Here is a 25,810-nt window from a genome sequence, read left to right on the forward strand (position 1 = left end):
AGAAATAAATGTGTAGATTAAAGTTATTTGATGGCAAGATCTTTAAAAATTTATATATAATTTTAAAATTAAATGTTAAAAAAAAAAAACAATTCTATATATTAGAATAAAATTACACAAGAACTGTTGATTTTAACAACGTTATTTAACATGTATATCATCACCGATTATGACGTAATATGTCTTTATAGTCATGTGACATGTGTCCTGTCTCCCCTTAAAGACAAAGAACAAAGTATTTTAAATGACTAACAGTTTTATTTTTCAAAGGTAATTATAGAGTACTATTACAGTTCAAAATCATCATGGGTTGTAATTCAATTGTATTTCAACAGTTACATGAACAATATGCTACATATATAAATATTTCTCAATTATGATATACCATTGTATTAGGGATTAATCTAGGTATTGGGAAAACTACCCATTCTAAAGAAGTAGGGAAAATCAGCTGGGGCCTACCTGAGTCATGGAACACGTAACATTGAAAAACAAGAGGACAACACTTGAGAGAGCAGACAAATTTATATCTCCTATCTATTTCAAAGATGTCAACCTTAGAGGAAGGTAAGAAAAAGTTAATTGTGTTCATGGATGAGAAAAAATTGCATTAATTACCGTATATACTCGCCTATAAGTTGGTCCGCCTATAAGTCGGTTGTATTTTATAAGCTTATATATATCATAGGACTGACCTCATATAATACCATTCTTTCGCCTATAAGTCGAACATAGAGATTTGAAATTGACCACAGACATTTAGCATGACATTTAGCATGTAAGGTGCAATTCCCACTGAAGATATGTCTTACACAATTAAATGCCTTAAAATATAAATAATTATTTTGAAGGTTATATAAAGAACATCATCCAGTTAAGTCCATAACCCACTTTGCAGCATCAGGCAGAATTCCTTTTTCACAAGCAATCAAAGGAAAATTCACCAAAGCAGAGGTTGGACAGTCATTTGGACCAATGTGTGTAACTTAAACATTAATTCCATACATGATCATGCAGATACATTTTATGAAATTAGATATATAAAAATTTGGTGAAAGTCTTCTACTCTTACTTAAATGTAGGATGCAGTTATGGTTCTTGGCATTATATTTTTCTGTAGCAGACAGTACTCTGACTCAGTGGTCATTGAATATCCGAAGTTTAACTCAAAATCTCTATGTTGCTCTAAACTGTTGTGAAAGTCAAGGACACAAAATAAAAATATTTTCTTTTGGAAATGCTTCACAACAGTCTCAATATCACCAAATTTAGAGGTTGATTCCATAAATAGTATCTTTTCTTCTGTAAGGAAAAAAAATCTTTAAAGACACAGGATCAGTGGATTTATTTTAGATGGTCCACCCACTGGTTTTGTCTGGAGATTGAGATTCCAACAGGATGGAAGAAAGAGGAGATTCATCTTCTGTGGAACTCCAACTCAGAGGCCATGGTGTGGCAGGATGGAAACCCAATACAGGTAAGAATGACTTGTACTCAGACTCAGAGGCCATGGTGTGGCAGAATGGAAACCCAATACAGGTAATAATGATTTTGACTGATTATAGTATCTGATTATCCAAAAAAGAAAAAAATCTGAAGAGGATACAGATGTGCTAATCTTTATTAAAGTTTAAAATCAGCTTCAACCTATATGCATTTTCTCTCCTTGTTTCTTATAAAATGCTGTTCCAAAATCAAATTCATAAACCAAATAATTATTAGATTACCTGACAAGGTGGTAATTCAACATTTATACAGCCTGACCCACAAGACACTAAATACATTAAAAAAGATATTCAGAAACAGAAAATTTCATTGTAGCAAGGCTCATGGCCAATTTTGAGTTGTAGGTTTAGTTTATTTATTTTGCATCAAGGTACATATAGCTTGATTGGTTCTGTAAATACATGTATATTTCAAAGTTAAATTTTCAAAGCAATTTATAAAAGTTGATGCAATTGTTTTCCTTCCTCTATGTGATGTACAAGTTAGACCAAGCATTACTTTCATTTCATCTTTTCATTGATTCAGTCATTTTTCCTTCCTTGTATTATCCATTTGTTAGATCAGGTTACACTTTCCTGATTAGGTGTAAGCTGATATAATGTATGTCCTTTTTCTAAGTTTGAATGTCAGTTATTTTTTCATATCTACATGCACTGAATATTATCTCATTTATTTCTTATGAAAACCAAGATCATTTAACAATACCAAGGTACTTTTAATACAGCAAATTAAGCTAGCTACTTTTACAAATTCCTTGAGAAATGGTTCTTTCAATTTTAGAAAATTCATTTGAGGTTTTGTATGCAACAGCTGCAACATTTATTCCCATGGTAACAACCAAAGAAAATATATTATTGTTTACTTATAATAGCTGTGTTATTTTTTACAAAGGGTTTGAGTGGAGACTATGATAGGACCTCATTCCCTCTGTCTAAAGCCATGGGGAAGGACAAGAAAAGGTGTGGTAAATATGATTATTGTGTATGAAATGTATTTCACTAAATCACTGATATATAAAGACAAATGTTTACCATTACTTTTTTCAAATTTATTACATTTTAAAGTATATTTCCAGATAATTAAAGGAAAGCCCACCTAATATTAGCACTACACACTTGCAAAATATATTGTATGTATAAATGATTTTTTTTTTTGCTGTATTCATGAATTAACACATCCTTTTCCACACCAAAGCCACTAAAATAAAAAGCTTGATTTTTCAAGTACACATACAGTATATGTGAATTTTAATAGCTAGCATTTACCTCCCTTCTTCTTTGACCCCCAACAGGTGCTCCCTGTACATAGAAATGGCCTGTAATGGTATCCTGGGTGTGGGCGGGGACACTATGATTGGTCCCCCCGACATGGACAGATCCTTCACCCTGAGTCAGGCGGAGATAGCCGTGTTTGATCGGGAGGTGTATGACCTAATTTTGGATGTGGAAACACTTCATGACATGGCAAAGGTAGTATATCATAAACAGAAAATAAATTGGATTTAAATGGTTATCTTCAGCATAAATACATGTACTGCAGTACACAGAAGATAAATACATGGACAGAAAAAGCAAAAGAGAAGACATAATTAAATGATAGTGGTAAAAAAAATTTAAAGTGAAGAAACTCCTTTGTGCAAAATACTGTTATCTAGGATATATTAAACCATTTTTATTTTTTTTTTATGAATTTGTTTTGTTTGCCTTAACAGCATTTTGATTCCTGAATTTTTGAAAAGTAAATGATGATTTTTATAGTGCTCAATTTTTTCAAGCAGTATCCACAATCTCTTAGATAGCTTTTAAATTTTTGAAAAGAAAATCAAATTAAAAAAAAAAAAATTAATAATTGTATTTATAGTAGATTACAGTTTTTCTTTTGGACTTACAGCACATGACAGAAGAAACAGAAAGAGGATACCAAGCATTATACACAGTGAACCATCTGATTAACTCCCTTGATCTGAATGACAGATCCACATACACCAAGTAAGTTTTATAAAACAAGTAAGTTTATTAACAAATGCTACTGGCATTCTGTCTGTTGGATTTCCAAGTCTCTGTTACATGTAATTTTCTTTGCAGAGGTTGCATGTACTAAAATGAAATTTGGTATACAGATTTATCACAAGAATACTTGGGTTAAGTTCTGTTTTGGGCTCGGTCGAGCAATTTTTGACAAGATTATGCCCCTTGGACTTAGAAAAGTTCCAATTATTTGCAGTTTCTGTTCATTTTCTTTGCAGAGGTTGCATTTACTTTTATCATAAGAATATCTAGGTCAAGTTTTGTTTTGGGTGTGATTGAGCAGTTTTTGACAAAGTTATTCCCCTTGAAATTAGAAAAATTCCAATTTTTGGCAGTTTCCCCTTATTTTCTTTGCATACATGTATCAAGGGGGAGGTGGGTTAGGGTGCATGTGAAATTCAACAATGAAATTAAAGTTTGAGGAAAGAATTTTAAAAAAAAATTAATATCTTAAGATTCAATCATGGATGTTCATTTTATGCATGAAATGGCCTGTCTATAAGCAATGAACTTTTTCATGTGATCCATTTTAAACTTTTAAATGAAAAGAAATAAATATAAATTTTAGACTATTTGAATTGACACATTTATGTATATGTATATGAATCACATTTGATTCAGTAGTGTCATGGTAGTTTAACTTTGAAGTTAAACTGATAATACAACCTAAGGGCGTATGTTTGGGTGCATGTGTAAAGGTTGATAATCTACCTTTTTCTGCTTTATATTCTAATTATCACTATATCAGCTCTCATGTTGGTTATCCTCCATCAGTAAAAATTATAACTTCTGAAATAAAACTTTTTATAAGAGCTCATCAGATTGCAGAGAAGTTTTTTCAACAAAGAAATGGAGAGAGTCAGCATGTGATGTATGCTATGGGACATGCCCACATGGACTCAGGTAAGATAATTTACTTCATGTGTATTACTGTCTAATTTTAAAATCTGACATGCATTTGGACACAGATTTTGTGTTTGAAAAGTTGAGTCAGATTGCAAAGTGTTAAAAACACAAAAAAGTAAATTGTCATTATGGTCGGAATTTTACAGTGAAATGGTTTGTCAAAAGGAGGGTATGGCAAAAGGGGTGAAAATAAAACGGAGGCGAAATTTTCCCTGTATACAGTAGTAGATCCTGTTTAATCTGACATGCATTTGGAAACAGAGCTATATAGAAAAAGGGGTTTATTCTTAATTAAAAGTTTATTATATTAAGCATCAGTATGATGTTCTTTCAAACAATTTCTAGCCTGGTTGTGGCCATATGCTGAAACTATCAGGAAGTGTGCCAGGAGTTGGTCCTGTACCATCAGACTAATGGAGCAGTACCCAGACTTCAACTTCACCTGCTCACAGGTAAGGCAAAACTAATATAGGCTTCAACTTCACCTGCTCACAGGTAAGGCAAAACTAATATAGGCTTCAACTTCACCTGCTCACAGGTAAGGCAAAACTAATATAGGCTTCAACTTCACCTGCTCATTACAAGTTTACATCTTTTTAAGAAATGATATCTGAAGTTTTTTGTGTTTGAATTAAAATTATACTGAAAATCCTGTGGTGGTGTAAAATGTAGTGGCAGGTATTAGGAACACCATCCTTGTCACAGTTATGGCAAACCTAATATAAAAAATACTTGTCATGGAATAATTCATATGTTTTGCATTGGTTTTAGTTCCTGATTTCATTTGACAGGCTCAGCAGTATGAATGGGTGAAAGATCAACTTCATCTCATAGGTATGACACTCTAACATAGATCAAAAGGAGTTTGTGAAGAAAGGCAGGTTTATACCTGTTGGGGGTACCTGGGTAGAAATGGTGAGTTTAGTTATTAATGCACAAATGAGTAAAAATAATAACTTTATGAATGAATTATTATTATTATTTGAAAGATGTAGTCTCATAACTGCAACAGTGAGTACAGACACATTGAGTAATATCTTTTAGCATGTTATGAAAATTTGTTTGCACACACTGTTGCAGTTTTGAAACTGCTTTATGATTTTTGATTATGACATGGCACTTCCTTGACATTCAACTTCTGTGATGTCAAAAAGGCATCCTTTAACCTTTTAACCCTCTTTTCGTGTTATGGTGTTTTGAATGCCATAGATTTCCATTCACTTTATAAGCAAAATACACATGTAAATATATTTAGTACGAAATGAGGCATGAGCGCTGTGTACACTTATACATGTAATTTTAATGAAATGCCAGATGACATGATTATAATCTTAGTTTTAAAAGCAGATTGAATGTACATGTACTATATATAATTTCTTTTTGTGAAATTTTAAGCCAAGTAAAGTCATCATACAATAACATTCCTTTGCAGGATGGGAACTTGCCTAGTGGTGAAGCGTTTGTCCGCCAGTTTCTGTATGGACAGAGATACTTCATGCAGGAATTCAACAAAAAATGTACAGAGGTAATGCTATCATCAGACTTACAATGTATTCCCAATCAAGTGAATTTTACTGGCTTGATTTATTTCAATTTCCCTTGAATGCATATATTTACAACAACTTCAAGTGCATATATAGAACATTTTTTCTCTCCAGTTTTGGTTACCCGACACTTTTGGCTACTCTCCCCAGCTTCCTCAGGTCATGAAGATGTTTGGAATTTCCCGGTTCCTGACCCAGAAAATCAGCTGGAGCCTGGTCAATAAATTCCCTGTAAGTCAATGTGTACAGTGTAGAGGATGTATGTGCATATATAAAACAAGATGTGTTTGTGAAACACTATGCGCCCGGCGGTAAAAAAATAAAAAAAAAACTATTTTTTGCAGATAAGTCACAGTCAAGATCACAAGGTCATCGACCTTGGTGTCATTTCAAAGAACTTAATTACTGGAGTATGCATACCATATGTGAAGTCTCTATCTCTCATGGTTCAAAAGTTATGGCGAAAAGTCTAAAATGCTATTTTTAGCATATATCACAGTCAAGGTCACAAGGTCATGACCTTGGTGTCATTTCAAAGAGCTTTATCAGTGGAGTATGCATATTAAATATGAAGTCTTTATCTTTCATGGTTCAAAAGTTATGGCAAAAAAAGCCATTTTTAGCATATAGGTCACATTCAAGGTCACAAGGTCATTGATCTTGGTGCCATTTGATAGAGCTTCATTGTTCAAGTATGCATACAAAATATGAAGTCTCTATTTCTCATGGTTCAAAAGTTATGGCTAAAGTTCAATAAAGCTATTTTTAGCATAAAGGTCACAGTCAAGGTCATTGAACTTGGTGCCATTTGAAAGAGCTTCATTGTTTGAGTATGCATACTAAATATGAAGTCTCTACCTCTCATGGATATTATCTTAACCACTTCAAAAGTTATGGCCAAGGTTAAAGTTGACAACAGACAGAAAGACAAACAGATAAACAGACAAACAGACAGGACAAAAACAATATCTTTTTTAAAAAGGTACATAAGGAATACTAGAGTGACTTAGTGATTTATCAAGAGAAGAGCAGCTCAGTTCAAGACATATGAAATGACTGCTACAAAGAATAGAAAAAGTGAGAAAAAAATGCCTGTTTAAATTAATGTAATTTTATTTATTCACAGTACAATTTAAGGAATAAAAAGAAGTAAAATTCTTTATACATCTTATGAATTTTCAGCACCATACATTTTGGTGGGAGGGGATCGATGGATCCAAAGTTCTGACACATTTTCCTCCAGGGGATTCCTATGAAATGAAAGGCAAAGTAGAGGAGGTGAACTGATTACTAGCTGTTAATATTATCTTAACCACTCACTTAAGTACATTGTAATGGTAAGGGGATGCAGTCTAGAAGATGTAAGATGAAAATTCTATTTTAATAGTGTTTGCCTTTCATTAGGTTTTATGTTGTTCCTGAGAGCAAAGAATCTTAGTTACCAAACTCTTTAAAACAAGGCCCTGTGGTTATATTTTTGAATTATTTATAATTAAGAACACATTTTCTTGACAAAATCTATGGAATATGACTGTCACGTACATTGACATTAACAATGAAAGAAAAAAACAAGGCTCCATTATTTCATTAGTAAGACAATTTTGATAACTGATGATAGTTCTACAATTTTATATGACAGGTCCTGAGAACAGTTAAGAATTTCAAAGATAAAGGTCGCTCCAGCAAAAGTGTCTACTTGTTTGGCTATGGAGATGGAGGAAATGGGCCATCGTAAGTTTTCAGATTTTGTTATCAAGGCTTATGTAATATCATGACTAAAAATGTTTTCATTAACATTTTTTTAAAAAGAAATTGACTTCGGAATTATGCATAAATAAAGGCAATATTGAAACAAATGGAATTGTTTTTCAAATTAGATATTCTACTCTCAGTTTGTAAATCATGTTGATAACTGTCCCACAAAAAAAGGCTTTAAACTAATATATCCAAGAAGTTTACTCTAATTATAAGGAAACACTCATAAGATTTCACAAATTATGAATGAAAAAAAGAAGATGGTTATACCCAGTGCTTAACTTTAGTAATGATTTCTGTATGTAAAATGATTTTTTAGAGAGGATATGCTGCTCAGAATGCAGAGGATAAGAGATACAGATGGCCTTCCTAAAGTACAACAAAAAACACCTGAGGAATTCTTCTCTGATGTAGAAAGAGAGGATCTTGGGAATTTGTGTCGTTGGAGAGGAGAACTTTATCTAGAGTTGCACAATGGAACCTACACAACACATGCCAAAGTCAGTTAATTCTCATATATAACTCATTAGAATTATTATGTATTGTGAATTTATGAGAAAAGACATTTTTAAAACACATATTTCACTGCAAATGAAAAACTGCATGAGGGACATTTGATTCATCCCCTTTTGAATTAAACACCAAAAACAGAAAAACTTTCATCTTATTAATTTTTCTGTAATTTGTTTCTCATAGAAATCAAGAAGTGCAGGTCTCAAAATAGTATGAATTATAATCCTCTCATATTTTTCCAATGCAGAGCCACCTTTTTATTACCTTTTTATCTCAGTTACTGCATTTGTAGGTAAAGAAGATGAATCGCTTTTGTGAGTTTCGTCTCCATGATGTGGAATTCCTATCCTCTGTTGCTAACATTCTGTCCATGCATCATAAAGGTTCATACAAACCCCCAACAGATGAACTGCTAAGACTGTGGAAGCTTCTCCTTCTCAATCAATTTCATGATGTTCTACCAGGCTCCTCTATTGGAATGGTAAGTGTATCAAATAACATGATGTTATGCCAGGCTCCTCTATTGGAATGGTAAGTGTATCAAATAACATCATGTTCTGTCAGGCTCCTCTATTGGGGTGGTAAGTGTATCAGATAACATCATGTTCTGCCAGGCTCCTCTATTGGAATGGTAAGTGTATCAAATAACATCATGTTCTGTCAGGCTCCTCTATTGGAATGGTAAGTGTATCAAATAACATCATGTTCTGTCAGGCTCCTCTATTGGAATGGTAAGTGTATCAAATAACATCATGTTTTACCAGGCTCCTCTATTGGAATGTTGAGTGTATCAGATAACATGATGTTCTACCAGGCTCCTCTATTGGAATGGTAAGTGTATCAGATAACACAATGTTCTACCAGGCTCCTCTATTGGAATGGTAAGTGTATCAGCTGATAACATGATGTTCTACCAGGCTCCTCTATTGGAATGGTAAGTGTATCAGCTGATAACATGATTCTACCAGGCTCCTCTATTGGAATGGTAAGTGGATCAAATAACATCATGTTCTACCAGGCTCCTCTATTGGAATGGTAAGTGTATCAAATAACATCATGTTATGTCAGGCTCCTCTATTGGAATGGTAAGTGTATCAGATAACACAATGTTCTACCAGGCTCCTCTATTGGAATGGTAAGTGTATCAGATGACATGATGTTCTACCAGGCTCCTCTATTGGAATGGTAAGTGTATCAGATGACATGATGTTCTACCAGGTTCTTCTATTGGAATGGTAAGTGTATCAGATGACATGATGTTCTACCAGGCTCCTCTATTGGAATGGTAAGTGTATCAGATGACATGATGTTCTATATTCGCCTATAAATCGGTTTTTTGGGAGTAACATGATGTTCTGCCAGAACTCTGTGAATGGACTTATAAGCGAGCTATAAAAAGAATGGTATTATATGAGGTCAGTCCATCTGAAATATAAGCTTATTAAATACAACCGACTTATAGGCGGACCGACTTATAGGCGAGTATATACGGTATATTGATATAACAGTTATATTATTAAGTGGAACATTGTTTTGATTGATTGTATATTGTTTAACGTCCCTCTCGAGAATTTTTCACTCATATGGAGATGTCAACGTATGCCGGTGACGGGCTTCAAATTTTGACCTTTATTCAGCACTTAGGTCCATTGAGCGGTGAGGGATCTTTATTGTGCCAATGTCTGCCATGACACTGTACCTCGGTTTTAAGGTCTCATCCGAAGGACCCGCAACTTTCACTTCAAAGTGCCTAGCGCATGGCGAAGGAACAGTTGCTACCAATTTTATTGACTAGGTCAGTCACGGCCGAGATACGAACTCACAACCTTCCGATCACGGAGTGAGCGCTCTACCGACTGAGCTGCTGTGAATGGTGGGAACATTGTTTTGTGGAAGATAAGTGAATTATTGATAGCTGGTCACAGATAAATGTTAAGTTGTTTTTATTCATTATTTTCAGGTTTATGATGATGCTCATCAGTACTATGATGGTAAGAGTAAGATAAATTGAATTTTTGCTATTTACCCAGAGGTAGTGTATATTCAAGTTTGTTCAAAGTATGATTTAAGAAGTTGAGGACACCACTATGGGTGATAAAATTTTTACATACTTTGAAGAATATATAGAAAAAAATCTTTAAAATCTTTAATCTTTAAAGAAACATCTTTAGATAGTATGAATTTATTTTTTGATAAGGAATTTAAAAAGAACGATATATAATGATTTGCATTTATTTTAACAAATTGACAATTTATTACATTGAATTCAAAAGAATATTTCTTTAGTTTAGAAATTGTTACAGTTAAAAAAATATAGACTGATATTTTACAATTGACATGAATTAACATAATGTATTCATATAATTTCAATTTATTGCAGAAATAGTTTCCAATTGCCAAAAATTGTATGCCAATGCACTACCTGGAATCTTTGAGGGATCTGCTGGACCTGACCCATTAAACATGGTGATAAACTGCATGGGCTGGGAAAGGAAGGAAGTCATTACTATATCAACTACACCAATGGGAAGTCCAGCCAAGAAACAGAAGAAATCAAAGGAGTTTGTGCAGCATGATAAGAATGGGAACACTCTTGGTACTGTTTCCCAGTTCTAATACTCAAAAGGGGAAAGTCCTAAAGGGCTCATTGTTGCAAATGAAAACATGCTTGCAGTTCTGACAATTTCTTCTTAAATTTTGTTGTAGAGTATAGACTGCTTTATTTTACTCACTTTGAATTGTTTTCCAATGTTGTTTGTACATGTAGCCATGGTGACAGTCCCAAGCTATGGGTATGCCCTGTTAAAACCAATCAAGAGAAATGATGTCTACTGCACTGCTACAATGACGAGTAGTTCATATGTCCTTCAGAATGAGTCTATCTGGGCTGAGATTGATCATCTAGGGAGGATTAAGACCTTAAGATTGAATTCAGGAACATTTAGGTAATAAAGCAGCTGTTATCATTGTAATAAAACTAACTATAGGTTTACTTCTTATTATACCCCACGCAACTAGTTGCGGGAGGTATAATGTTTTTGACCTGTCCGTCAGTCAGTCAGTCAGTCAGTCAGTCAGTCCGTCAGTCAGTCCTCTTTTTTGTCAGCGCAACTCCTCATAAACCGCTGCACAGAATTTCGTCAAACTTTGCAAGTACATAGGACACATTGTGTAGATGTGCATATTACCAGGAAATTCCGATTCCGTTATTTTTCCGGGAATTTCCGCACTTTTTAACATAGGCATTTGGCCATACCTTGAATATAATGATGAACAGTTTTTCAGCACAACTCCTCATAAACCGCTGCACAGAATTACGTCAAACTTTGCAGGTATTAAGGACACAATGTATAGATGTGCATATTACCAGGAAATTCCGATTCCTTTATTTTTCCGGGAATTTCCGCACTTTTTAACTTAGGCATTTGGCAATACCTTGAATATAGAGATGAACAGTTTGTCAGCGCAACTCCTAATAAACTGCTGCACAGAATTTCGTCAAACTTTGTAGATATTTAGGACACAATATGTAGATGTGCATATTACCAGGAAATTCCGATTCCTTTATTTTTCCGGGAATTTCCACACTTTCCAACTTAGACTTTTTGGCGATATTTAGAATGTAGAGATGAACAGTTTGTGAGCACCACTCCTCTTAAACTGTTGTTCATAGTTTCTCTTATCCCAAAGAGTTTTGCCTATTATTCAAGAAAATTTCTCCCCCCCCCCCCCCCAACCACTTCAAATTAATGTTAGGATTTGTATAATGCCAAGAAATTTTGATTCCATTATTTATCTAGAAACTTCATTCCACATTTAAATGTCCTCATATGTAAGACATTTTGATGTGAAGATTTTTTTGCAGTTATTGCCCTTTTTGATCTATACTATGTATTTAAAGTGCACTGTGCCTTTCATTATGTGTTTCACCGTCAAGTTTTGGGGGAGCGTGGGGTATGTGAGCTAGCTCACTTTTTCTTTCATTTCTTATTCTCTTGAATTATGATTTACATACAATTACTGTCCAATCAATGAAATAGAAACTTAATAAACCAACCTCTTAATTTATTTAACAAAAATAGAATTGAATAGAATTTTAAAAATACAATAAAATTTAGCTTTTCTTTGTCCTTTGACCTCTAACTGTTATATGGCAGAAGTTCAAGATTATGATATTTTATTTCATTGACAATAAAAATGGTATGAATCCATTTATTCCCTATGGATTTCAGAATTAAAGACAAGACATTTGACTTTGTAACAGGAAAACTGGCAGATGGACTTACAGACAAACAAACAGACAAATAAATCAAAGCCTGTGGCTCGTCCCTGTGGTAGTAAATATTTTTCTATGAATAATTTGTATGTGATCCAAATAGTTCATTGTACTATGTAGTTCAACCTAGACTTCATATTATCTGCATAGATAAATAATTGTCTTAAACACCTGTTGATTTAGATCACTTGACTTAGTAATTTTAAGATTAGATCAAAGCACAATTAAATTTCTCTTTCCTTTCAATATATGAATAACATCTTCTTTCAGAAATGCAATGAGTAGTGAGACATTTGGCTATGGTAACCAGTTTGTACTCTATGATGACATTCCCCTGTTTTGGGATGCATGGGATGTGATGGATTATCATCTAGAAACCAGGTAATCGTCAAACCAGGTACCCAGTAATCATCAAACCAGGTAATTGTCAAACCAGTTAATCATCAGACCACGTAAACATCTGGCCAGGTAAACATGAAACCAAGTTATTGTCAAACCAGGTAATCATCAAACCAGGTAATCATCATCAAATCAGGTAAGCATCAAACCAGGTAATCATCAAATCAGGTAAGCATGGAATTGGGTAGCTCAATGGGTAGTTCACCTGACTAGTGATGCAAAGGTCCTGGATTCAATTACCTGTCCAGCGATTAATTTCCTCCTTTTGTGTTACACATGTAAATGAATTACTCTTTTGATGTAATTATTCATCAGAAGAAATACTTTATTTTCAGGAAACCCATTGTGACCTCTATCAAGTCTGCTGAGGTTCTTGACGGTGGTCCTCTGAAGGTGTCTGTGATCGTCCAGCTGAAAATCAGTGACCAGAGCTCTATAGAGCAGGTGATCAGTCTAGACGCAGGCAGTCCATTTCTCAGGTGTCACACTAAGGTAAGCAGTCTGTTTTAGGTGTCATACACAGGTAAGGAGTCCGTATTGAGATCGGAGTTCCAGTTTCAGATGGGACTTAGTACAATTCTCTGTCATCTTTGGACTTTCAGTAAGGCATGGCATTCTGGACGCTATGTAATTAATGTCTTTCTAATGGCGAATAGATTCTCATTGGAGAAGAAGTTAAAAACAATAGAAACTTTAAATTATTGTTGACAACGATGAGATGACTTACACCCATTCTCAATATAAGGGCACAAATGCCTCTCTGATTTTTTAAAAAATGAAGTTCAAGATAACAATTTTTCTATCAATTACCTTTGAAAGAAAGTATCTGAAGATTTTGTTTCCAGGTTTTTTTTCATCAAATTTTATTACATGGAATAATGACAAGACGGTAAAGTAGAGGGTGATTTTATTCAGAAATGTAGCTTGAAATGTACGTTACTCTTTCTTCAATGGCCAAAAAGATATGTAAAAAAAAATGTAGTCATTAAAATCACAATTGGAATATCTCATCTCAACACCAGCACATCCTACCAACTCTGTCAGCAACATATTTTCTCGGCATACGAACGTGCGCTTGATTTTTCCTTTCAAAAAACAAAGGTTACTTTTTGACCCAGATGTATAAAAACATTTTTTTAAATATATGCTTTAAATTCTTCTCTCTGTTTTGTTTAGAGTATCATAGAATCCTGTCATTTTCTATAGATAGTGGAACTTAACATGTACATGTAGTAAAATTATATTTTGTAGTTACTGTCTATTTTAACATATATCCATGCTGATTTAGACAACTACGTAAATGTAACGTACATTTCAAGATATATTTCTGTTAAATAAAAAGCTTAAAATTCATCTAAAAATTCATAGTTTTGTTTCAGTTTATTCCAAAAAAGATTCTCTATGAAATCACATTGTGTTATATGTCACAATCATCACTATAAAGACACGGTTGCCTCAGAATATGAGTAGGTAACGTACATTTCAAGCTTGTAATGTACGTAAATTAGTAATAAGAAAATATTGGGAAAAAAAAACAATTATTGACATAAAAATCATTTCAATGAAGCGTTTTAACGCAGTAATATAAGAAATAATATGGTAACAAACTAGGTTATTTGTCATCAACTACATGAATGTCACGTCACTTCGGTAACGTTCATTTCACATATTATTGGGGAGTCCCCTCCATCTCAGTTCATTACCATTCTTTTGTGCTGTTTCGCTGAAATTGACACCGGTCGTAGCCTAGTTACTTCTACCTGTGTGCAAGGGTACAGACAAAAAAAAGAGTCAGACGTATTTTGCTATGATCTAACAAATGCTTGTGTTTGGCCATTGAAACTTAACATATATCTATTCCGAATATATCCATCGACAGTCTTGTTAACAATTTCATTTTAATAGTATGTTGCAACATCGTTTGTCAAAACACAAACATACGTAATTTTCAGCAGATCTGGAAAAATATAACCTAAAATGCAATGATTCAAACAAAACTGAGTATTGTGTGCCTTTCAGTATTTGAAATGTACGTGACCGTCTTGTGTTCTGGATTCTCATTTGTTTTGTTTCTTTTTCCTTTTTCTTTTTGTTTCGTTTTTTTTTTTTTTTTTTACCAATTATAAGCCTATGAATACCTTGTTTTAAATTACCAACAACAATTAAATTGATATTGACGAAAAGTCGCATATTTAAAGTAAACAAACTGCAAAAAGGTTGCTAAAGATGAATTTAAGACACATAGAAATAAATTTTCTAGCAAGTGGTAACAGTCCACCACATTTACGAGGATTGGGGTGCATTTAGATGGATTTATGTGATCATATGTCAAATGGATTGTAAAGATAATTTTGTTTCGCTCGTGTAAACGCAATTAATTGACTAAATAAAAAAAAAAATGTCAGTTAGAAATGCGCAAAATGTACGTTACCATTCGTAACGTACATTTCAAATATGAAAATCAATTCTCTTCCACAAGCGTACGTTAGACTCGCAATATATTGATACTATTTGAACTTGCATATCATAAGAAATGCATCATACAGGTTTCGTATTCAGAAATATATACCAGGTATCAAAATTATATTACATATAATTGACCTTTATATATTTTTTTTCCTCAGCAGAAACGTTTCTTTTCATTAATTTTGGGATTTAGCCGACCTCCAACCTTTGGAAATTTACTTTGTGTACACATTCGAGTGTGTGAAAGTATGAGAATACATGAAAATTCGTGCGAGATTCACTTAATTCGAATTTCATGGTAACGTACATTTCAGTCACGTACATTTCAAATGATCACTTTTCATGTAAAAAATATTTTTTTATTGTGTTAAGCAAAACGTCTTTGCCAGTTTACAGGATACAAGGGGTTGCTTATTCAGGAAGAGTCGTCTCATATTTTCTACTTAAAATATACTCTTAATGGAAGAATATAGGTAACGTACATTTCTTTCTTATCTCTACGATTGAAAATGTCTTTCATTCCGTAAACATATTTATAAAAATTGCTCAAATTGTTCAATTTCATGTTATATTATCTATGTAGGAGTAATTAACCCTTTGAAATTTCAAATTAAGCCCATCAATAAATAAAGGAGAACAAAACTATAAGGTGTATAATCTTTGTGTTTGCTTTTAATGTGGCTAAAATAGAATTAAGCGACAGGGACATTGCACAATAAAAATTATTTATTATCACAAAGAAAATGTATTTATTGTTATGAAAAGAAGTATATGTGATACAAGGTTTAACTTACCAGAAAATTTTTACTTGAGAATCAAAACTATATATTACAGAGAGGGGATTCAGCATAATATTTGCCTCGGCGACAGTAACGTACATTTCAAATAGGCTACTATATTTGAATTTTAAACTCCTTAAATACCCTTTCAGATCGATAATTATATGAATTCTTATTCATTGTTATATGACTATTTATAATGTTGATTTAAAAATTACATCAGTGGTATTTCTTCTAAATGAAAACGAGGCGACATTATTTGCGCCCTTATATTGAGAATGGGTGTTAAGCCCCACCTTCTTGCCATATGAAATGCTGTCATTGGATCATTGCTACACTTGTTGACATTCACCTACATTTCTATCCCATGTATATTTCAACAGTGAATAAAAGGCTGTGTAAATTTCAGACACTAATTATATGACATCAAGAATACCACGCCTTACTGAAAGTCCAAGGATAACAGAGAATTGTACTACTTGGTTGTAGTCTTAAAAACTTCTGAAACTAAGGTGACCTTAAAGACCCGATTTAGATTATACATACATTTACAATAATTTCCATTTACCTCTATAATTGTAGGTGAAATGGCATGAAAACAGAAAATTCCTGAAGGTGGAGTTTCCAACATCTGTTCACTCCATGAATGCCACATATGAAGTCCAGTTTGGCCATTATCAGAGAACCAATCATAACAATACATCCTGGGAATGGGCACAATTTGAGGTTAGTTATCAAGCAGTTGTGTTAAAAAAATAATATGACCTTGGTACACATGTATATGCTAATAATTAGAAGCTTCAAATAAAACATGGGACTGCAAATATGACACATTCTTATTTAGACCATGTTCTTCTACCTCAGGTTTTATAATATTAAACAGTGTTTAATTGTTATTAATTTATGTAACGTGCCTTCTCATGTTATGTAACACATACTTTTCATGCTTCGTTTATCTAAGGCACTTTACCATCATGTAACCGTCTCTTTTCGTGTTATATGTTTCTGTAGTGTTAATGTCAATGTATATTATATGTTTTCATAATTTCATTTGTTTGTACGTCGCTATTTGTGTTATTTTTATTGTTTATTTTGACGCCATTTTGGTTTTAATTAATGGTCAATTAGTAGCAATTGAGGGGTACCCCCTAGGGGGCATTCTTCTACTTACGTAAATCAAAACAATAGAGGGAAACCCCTCTAGGCAATATTGCCAGACCCTCTAGGCAATATTGCCACTGGTCAAGTACCAGGCGCCCCCTGGCGACAGGGACCTCTCAACCAATCAGAGCCCTGATTGAGATATTTTTAAATAAAAACAAATTAATTAACCAATCAAAAGACGTAATTTCATAATAACTATCTGCAACTTTCCAGGAAAGCGTCACTTTTCTGAGAACTGGCAAAGGGGAAAGGTCACGGAATTTTTTTTTTTCCAATTTCCGCTTTGCTTTAATTTTATATCTGACGAAATTCACGTGCTTCCTGTTTTGAGCTAATTCTTTCAACATGGCGCAGAGACTTTTCGTTCGCTCGTTCTTTGGCATCCCAGCCTGGTATGTTATGTGCGACGAGGAAGTGGAGAGACTTTACGAAATTATTCAGGAGGCCAATCACGTTCTTGCTGATGCGCTGTTTCTTGTAACAATGGACTGTTCCGCATTCTGTAATGGTTGTATCTTTTGCTACCCCCAGGATTTCGCTCCCGTGCCTGCTTGCCGTGTGCGTGACCAGCGTTCCCAGTGATTGAGTGAATACTAGCCTGCATTTTCTGCGAATGTGAATTTACATTTGTTTTTTTGTTATATCTAATCATGTTATCCGACAATGAAATTGAAATGACAGTCGGTGAAGCCGCTGTGACTAAGTGGGCCGACCGGAAGAAACTTTCACCCCGCACAGCCAGTATACTTATTGAGCTGGGGTATGACAGCATGGAGGCGCTCTCATTACTAGTTGAAAACGATCTTCCCTCAACCATTCCTGTGGGACAAAAACGCCTGCTCTTACATTCTATAAGGCAAACGTTTCCCCGAGGCCTAGCAGCGAATGAAACCAGTAGACAAGAGTCAAGTGCAACAACATCGGAGGCCCCAGTGGAAGTCCACGCTGATCCCTCGCCTGGGACACCGTTACTAACAGAGCAAGTGCAAGGACAATCGAGTGATAAATTCATTTCCGAGATGTTAGGCCAACTTCAATCAGCCCAAGGATCCAGCCAGCCCACAGTCAACACTGCCCCAACACTGGACCAACCAGGTATGTTCTCATGGCAGGACCCTCAAATTTATCTTAAATCTCTTTCTGCCCCTACATCAAGCCAATATCATGATATTGTAGATTTTGTTAATCTGGCAGCTGCCTCACAGTCTGAAAGAGTTTTGTCCAATAATGAAGATGGGCAGTTGGTTTTTAAGTCAGGACCCTCAAAACCCAAGCTGGAAAACATTTCTCTGTCCCAATGGTCAGTAGCCAACTTAGCAATCCTGCAAAAATTAATGCAGGAAAATGCCTTATCCCCTAATCATATGCTAGATTACTTATCATATACCACCAGAGTGTACCAACTTCTGGCGTCGTACGAAATTAAGTCTGTGTTTTTCTATGATAGAGAATACAGAAAACTTCAGAACCTGCACAAATTTAGGTGGGGCACAGACATCCCCCATATCCAAACGGTTTATTTAAAACCCAGGGTTCCATCCGCCCAGCAAAATCCCACAAAGTCTGTACGACCTACACCAAGCGGTCAATTTCCCCCTAGGGCTTCCCATACACCCCAGGGTTCAGAAATTTGCAAGCGGTACAACACGAGGAAAGGCTGTTACTCTAAGCAATGTAGATTTTCGCATGTGTGCGCAATTCCGGGCTGTGCAGAGAAACACTCTTCCACTGATCATACTGCTTCAAAAAACGGTTAAAACCTTCAGGTCTCATTCTGTCTGCTTGGGAAGACGAACTCAAACATGACCCAGATAAATCTTTCATTCTTCAAGGTATCAAAAATGGCTTTCATATCATAGATCCCTCTCTGTCCCCCCAGTCAGTTGAAATGGATAATCACCCTTCAGCCTCCCCTCAATCAGATTTATTTGCAAAAGCCACGGTCCAAATATTAGATGAAATTAGCGAAGGCAACTATGTTCATGCACCAAATCCCCCCTATTAGTAAGTCCAATGGGCATTATTCCCAAATCAGATGGGGGCGTTCGCATAATACATGACTGTAGCCGCCCCAAAGGTGCTGCAGTCAATGATTATGTGTCAAACGATCATAAATTCAAATACCAGTCGTTAGATGATGCAACTAAATTAGTCAAAAAGGGCTGTTACATGGCCAAAGTAGATTTAAAATCGGCTTACCGATCAGTTCCAATTAGTGCAGAAAGTCAAAAAGTTACAGGTTTTAAATGGCCCTTTGCAGGCAAATTTTCTTATTTTTATGACACTAAACTCCCATTTGGATCCAAAGAATCCCCTGGTATTTTTCATAGACTTTCCCAAGCAGTTCGCAGAATGATGGCCCGTAGGGGTTTCATTATTGTAGCTTATCTAGATGATTTCTTCATATGTGAGAAGTCTAAACGAGACTGCGCACAAGCTCTGTCAACATTAATACATCTCCTTAGGAAACTAGGTTTTTATATAAACTGGAAAAAAGTAGTTGACCCCTCCCAGGTATTAGTTTTTCTAGGCATAGAAATTAGTAGTGTCGATATGGAACTTAGGCTGCCCGCTGGCAAGTTATCTGAGCTTCGCAACGAGCTAAATCTCTTTACAGAGCGCAAACGTGCTTCAAAGCACCAATTGCAATCCCTAGCTGGGAAACTTAATGGGCCGCATCAGTGGTATACGGTGGAAGAGTGTTCCTGCGCCGCATTATCAATGCCTTTACCGGCCTCAAACACAAATCTCACAAGATTCGCTTGTCAGGTGAGATCTTCCAGGATATTTCCTGGTGGAGCCAATTCCTTCAAACTTTCAATGGGAAGTCCTTACTTCTTCACACTAAGCCCATTACATCAGTTTACACTGATGCCTGCACACTGGGTGCAGGGGGTTCATGGAATCACGACTGGTTCTATTGCAATTGGGAATTAGATTTACCTTCGGCAACCAATATGCATATCAACGAAAAAGAAATCTTGGCTGTTGTTATTGCGGCTCATCGCTGGGCCCCACTCTGGGCCCACCATAGGGTTACTATGTTTTCTGACAACTCAGCCACAGTGGCCAGTATTAATAAATGCATGTCAAAAAATTCTGCTCTCATGCAATGTTTGCGCAGTTTGTTTTGGCTCTCGGCCACTTACAATTTCAGATTTACTGCCAAACATGTACCTGGTAAGCTTAATTGTAAGGCGGATTTTATTTCTCGCCTCCATGAGAAACAAAATTTTACCACCTTCTTAGACTCCATTGCACATCCTCGCACAGGATACGTGGATGCGAGTACAAAGACAGGAGTGATAGTGGAATAAATAAGCCATTCATAAGTCCACATCTAATTTCTGTGTAGGTTGAGATCTCCCAAATCACCAGACAAGGAGGCTGACATGGGAACCCATACATTTACCTATGCTATCATGCCTTTCCAAGGTAGCATAATGATTGATAATTTGCACTAATGAGAATTTTTTAACCCATATTTTAATAAGATTTACTGTTTTTAAATTTTTCATTTTAATTTATTTTATTTTATTGGCAAAAACTTAGTTGTATTTTGCAATAAATTAATTAAGTTCTTGTTATATGTACATGTATCGTCGAAAACTGCTCAAAAGATATGTATCGATAATTGTCTATAAATGCAGTGCTGTTATTCCAAGAAAATAATTTCCATTTCAATTATAACTTCTTGAAAGTATGGAAAAGTGTTTCAATGCAATAAACAACTTTCACTATAATAAAATATCTTCTGTGTTGAAGCCAGAGAAAAGACATTTAATTTTATTTTTAATTTAACAGGAAGTTTTCAGTCTGCTGGGGTCATAAAGGCAGCCTATGAATTAAACAACCCCCTAGATGTGCAGACTGTTAAACTAGCTAAGGATGTACAAGAATCCAAAAGTTTCTTTTCTGTTGATGATCCACAGGTCATTTTGGAAACTGTCAAAAAGGTGAGAACAAATTTACAACATGTATTAGTCCCTATATTTACTACCTTGATGAAATAAACATCCTGGAAAGTGTTTAAAATATTTTTTTAATTCTCAATTTCTCAACCTAATATACTTGTCTAACGAAATTCAATGCAAATTTGGAAAGAAAATTATAATCCTACTAAATAAAGACGTAAGCATATGTATGTCAAACTTTGTCATTTTATTAAAACTTTTGTTTTCTTGATTGATGATATAAAGATGCATAGACACAGATTTGCACTCAATATTTTCTCAAATGTTCTGCATTATATCACCACTTATAAACTGCATTAACAATTGACATGAAAATATAAAAGTTATGCAATTCATGTTTCCAGATGCATGTTAGTTTTACAAATGTTCATGTTTTTATAATAAAGAGTGAAGACAGGGACAATGCTCTGGTGTTAAGACTGTATGAGTGCTTTGGAGGTCACACCAAGGTCAAGCTAACTGTTGAGCTTCCATTCAAAAAAGTTCAAAGGTAAAAAAAATCACATACATGTCTTCTTTTTTCATGTTTTACAATTTGAAAGGGTTTGTAGAAATGGCTTTATTGCTTTTCATTTTAGGTGCAATGGATTAGAGGAAATTCTGGAAGTAGGAAAGTCACCTAAGCTGGAAGTTATTGACAACAATATTTATTTGTCTTTTAATCCATTCCAGATTGTCAATCTAATGTTAGAATTTTAATTTTTTACTGTTCCATATGAAAATTTTATATAGATTTAAACATTTTTTGCATAAGAAATGGAAATGGCTATTTGATTAGAAGGTTGATCTATGATAAGAAGGTGCATCTTTTAAAAAGTAAAATTAACAAGCTCAACTCATACTTTAATCATTTTACCATGTCAATCGTTATCATCTGTTCAATTTGTAATCATATTGTGGATGACCATGTTGACAGTGAATGAATTTTCATATAATTTATTGTGATTAATGATGAAATTATCCTTAGGATTTTATTTATCACCCATAGAGTTAATATTTGAATAAGAATTTTTTTATGATATGCAATATGTTGACATTATATAATTAGCAAGTATAGATGAATTTATACATATTAGAGAGTTACATGTACGGATTGTGAAATATGAGTTCTTATGCAGCAGATGTTCTGGTTATATCAACATGCTCTATAAAACTGTAGTCAGTGACTGTGCAATAAAATTCCTCTACACAAAGTACATACAATTTTCATGATTTTACATGTCTTTGATGGAATAGATGTAGTTTAGTACATGTTGGATTAAAAGTTTCTCTTTCTCTGTATATTTTGTTTGAGAGTTCAGTAAGTCTTGTGGAAGCATAAAGTGTTACCCCTTATATTTGACAAAGGTAACACATTTTAATCTTACTGGAATATAACATTCTCAGGCGCGGATCCAGGAATTGAAGTTAGAGGGGGGGGGGGGGGGGGGGCAAATGTAGGCAAGGGGTCTGGGGGCCGCCTTGAGGCCCCCAGTGGGTCCAGGGCAAAGCCCTTTTTGGGGCCCAGGGAAGCTCCTGGATTCTAGAGATTTTGTAGGGTAAAAATGAGGTCTATCAAGTATACATATTTACATTTTCTATACGAAACTGTGATCGACGTTAAATTTGACAATTTTAGGGGGGGGAAAGATGCCCCCCCCCCTTAAATCCACCACTGATTCTTCACAATGAGCTTCTTGATGTTCTTTAGATATAGATAAGACGGGGTACACAAGCTTGGATATTTTTCAAACTCAGGAATGTAACATCATGTTTTCTAGAGATTAATTAATTTTGTTCTCCTACACAAAGTCTGCACAGCTTTACAAACAACATTACATCCATTGTGCCATGGTATCTTCACAAAGATTACAGTGGAGGAAGTCCTGGCAACTTGATCTGGAATTTATGTTTGAAGCCTTGTATTGGACAATTACGAGGAGTGCTGACTTTTACAGTTGACGGCTTACTTTTGCACTAGGACAAGGCCAAAGGAAGCTCTTTTATGATATAAATATTTAGCACAATAATTAATTCAATGAAAATAATGGGTTATTTCAACGCACGAATAAGTTGTTCATGAAGAAAATGACAACCACCTTACCCTCAACTACTGGCTTTCACATTTTAGTGCCCCTAACACCATACCTATGACCACTAGAAAGGTTTTCTTAATTATTATCAATTCTGTACCTTCGTACACAATGTAAAAGATTGTGCTTCTCGCAAAAATCCTTTATTATCTGTAATACAATATAAGTTGCTTAACACATGTTAAAGGGACACGGAGACAGTTTCAGCTAAAAAATTTCATATTTAATTTTCCATTTTTTTTATGTTTACAAACATTTAATTAAGGTATTTTAATGATCATCAAAAATTTGAATATCAGTTGTCAAGATAAAATTGTTCAAAAATAAAGAAAGTCGTCACATTTTTTATTAACAAAATTTTAGTAGTTAGTTCACCATTAAAGTCTTTCTCTAGTAAAATACATGTACATGTATCTATATCCAAAGGTGACAATGACTATGAAAATATGAATTCAACTCTTGAAATATCTGTATTTGAAACATTTTACAGCACACTGTATACTCAACCGTTATCTTTGGTGAGAATTAGAATCTTTATCCCTTTCACATATCTTGAAATAGTACTGATAAAAATTATATCATTGAGTTAACAGTTTTTTGAAAAATTAGAAAACAAGTATAAACTTTGTGAATGAAAATAACAGTTTAAAATATGGTTTTTTTCATCTTGTTTACCTACAAATCATGTCCCTAAACAACTTATTCGAACAAGCTAAAGTTGTACAGCATCATTAAAGAAATTTATTTCTCAAAATTGATAAATATGTAGGCATCTTTCATTTACTGGATCTCGACCTTAAGATTAAATTGAAAATGACGCTGAATATGCGTATATTTGTACTATAGTGTATGGTAAATATCAAAAGTTAAAAAAATAACGACTCACGAGGCCGGTATATCTCTTCTATTTTATAAATTAAAGCTTTTCTTTCAAGCAATAGTAGTTATTTTGTCATTAATGTTCTTCTGTAGAAAATGCATGTACATGTATCTAAATATATCCAAAGGTGACGATGACATCATATTCAATGTTAGAATATCTTTATTTAAGACATTAATCATGCTACAATTTAAATCCGGAAAACGATGACCAGTTTTCAAATGCGAATTTTCCATCTCCACCATGTGTTCTTATCCAGACTTTATCATTCTTCATCATTTTAATTATTGCTGACGAAGATCCGGAAGAGTGGCTCGAACTGCCCGTGACACCATCCACATGATTATAACCAATAATGTTACCATTGTGAACAATTTCCGTGTTAAAATATTTCCCATAATGCGTAAGAATGGTCCACGTGAACGAGTAGAAACCATCTTCAGGTGCTGTGAATTTCCCAGTGGTACCGTCATAAGCCTTTCCAGTATTCAGTTTTACGTTTCCAAATACAACGACAACACTCTTTCCAAGATTCTCTTGACGTTTAGACAAAAGTGCATGAAAAGCAATGATGTCTGTTCAAAACAAATGCAATGTGTAAGTTACGCATTATATTCAACAGTAGAAAATATACTTTTGACAAATCGGTACGCAGAAGATTAGAAGTTCTGATATTATCTTGCATGCATTTTACACTTGTTGATAAAAATTATGATTTTAACAAAGTGGGATATTAATTTTCTTAGACAAACAAAAGAATTTCATGTATACTGAATAGAAAATGAAACATTTTATGTTTAACATTCTAGAAAGAGAGTAGTAAGATTACTTCTTTTTTCTGTTCCAGAACAGTTCATTGTTTTGTATCCCATTCCTTGACATACGGAGTTGTACTTGTTGAATTTACTGATGAAATCTTGGGGTGTTTCTTTTGTACACACTTCAAGCAATATGCAGAAAAGGAGGAACGTCGTCTTTAGCATATTTAACCTATTTAAAAATATTTCCATATAATATTTTCTTATTTGTAACTGTTAATGATACTTTTATTTTTAAAAAGTCTAAACATTCTAAAAAATACTTACATATTTGGAATAGGATTTAAATTTTTTTGATCGATATTCACCATACATTCTTTTTATCCATTTTACCACAATATATACTATTAACAAAGTAATTAGAATGTAATATGAGACGATTTATATGTAAACTGATTTCTTTGCACATTAAGGGTTCGAATATAAAGTTAACGTCCTCAGAAGTAAACTGAAAATGTAGGCGGCACACAATGATGCTATATAACGTTTCTATGTTCTAATTTTGATCACTTCCGTGTTTGAGCTCATAAAATTAATGTCTCCGCTGAGGTGACTTCTAAGAGTTTATAATATATTCAGAAAAATTAATCTTTCTGATGAATCTAAATTTATTAATGATTAAACATTTATTGACGGGGCTAAGTAAAAATAAAACAATGGCCATAGGAACCGGAAAATGTTTGGCCTCCTCCCAAACAGATATTGCTTCCTACGGTCATGAAAACAGCAAA

General features: G+C 34.3%; 1 protein-coding gene across 1 annotated transcript; it reads left to right on the forward strand.

The window, feature by feature from the left end:
• The first annotated feature begins 410 nt into the window (after nucleotides 1–410).
• Nucleotides 411–22,011, forward strand: LOC134277228 (alpha-mannosidase 2C1-like). The gene is given in 29 exon segments (XM_062759548.1): nucleotides 411–567; nucleotides 852–977; nucleotides 1,354–1,477; nucleotides 2,398–2,465; nucleotides 2,798–2,975; nucleotides 3,397–3,494; nucleotides 4,345–4,436; nucleotides 4,785–4,891; nucleotides 5,231–5,284; nucleotides 5,286–5,354; nucleotides 5,872–5,964; nucleotides 6,098–6,214; nucleotides 7,166–7,261; nucleotides 7,623–7,714; nucleotides 8,058–8,238; nucleotides 8,544–8,732; nucleotides 10,212–10,242; nucleotides 10,632–10,847; nucleotides 11,019–11,196; nucleotides 12,798–12,908; nucleotides 13,262–13,418; nucleotides 16,754–16,897; nucleotides 17,690–17,837; nucleotides 18,017–19,009; nucleotides 19,102–19,339; nucleotides 20,682–20,770; nucleotides 21,140–21,291; nucleotides 21,696–21,799; nucleotides 21,888–22,011. Coding segments are annotated over 29 exon segments (4,464 nt in total). The 5' UTR covers nucleotides 411–469; the 3' UTR covers nucleotides 22,009–22,011.
• Nucleotides 22,012–25,810: the final 3,799 nt, after the last annotated feature.

The sequence above is a fragment of the Saccostrea cucullata genome, unplaced genomic scaffold, assembly GCF_032062105.1.
Source record: "Saccostrea cucullata isolate Sc308-1 unplaced genomic scaffold, CSIRO_AGI_Scuc_v1 ctg631, whole genome shotgun sequence".
Lineage (NCBI taxonomy): Eukaryota > Metazoa > Mollusca > Bivalvia > Ostreida > Ostreidae > Saccostrea > Saccostrea cuccullata.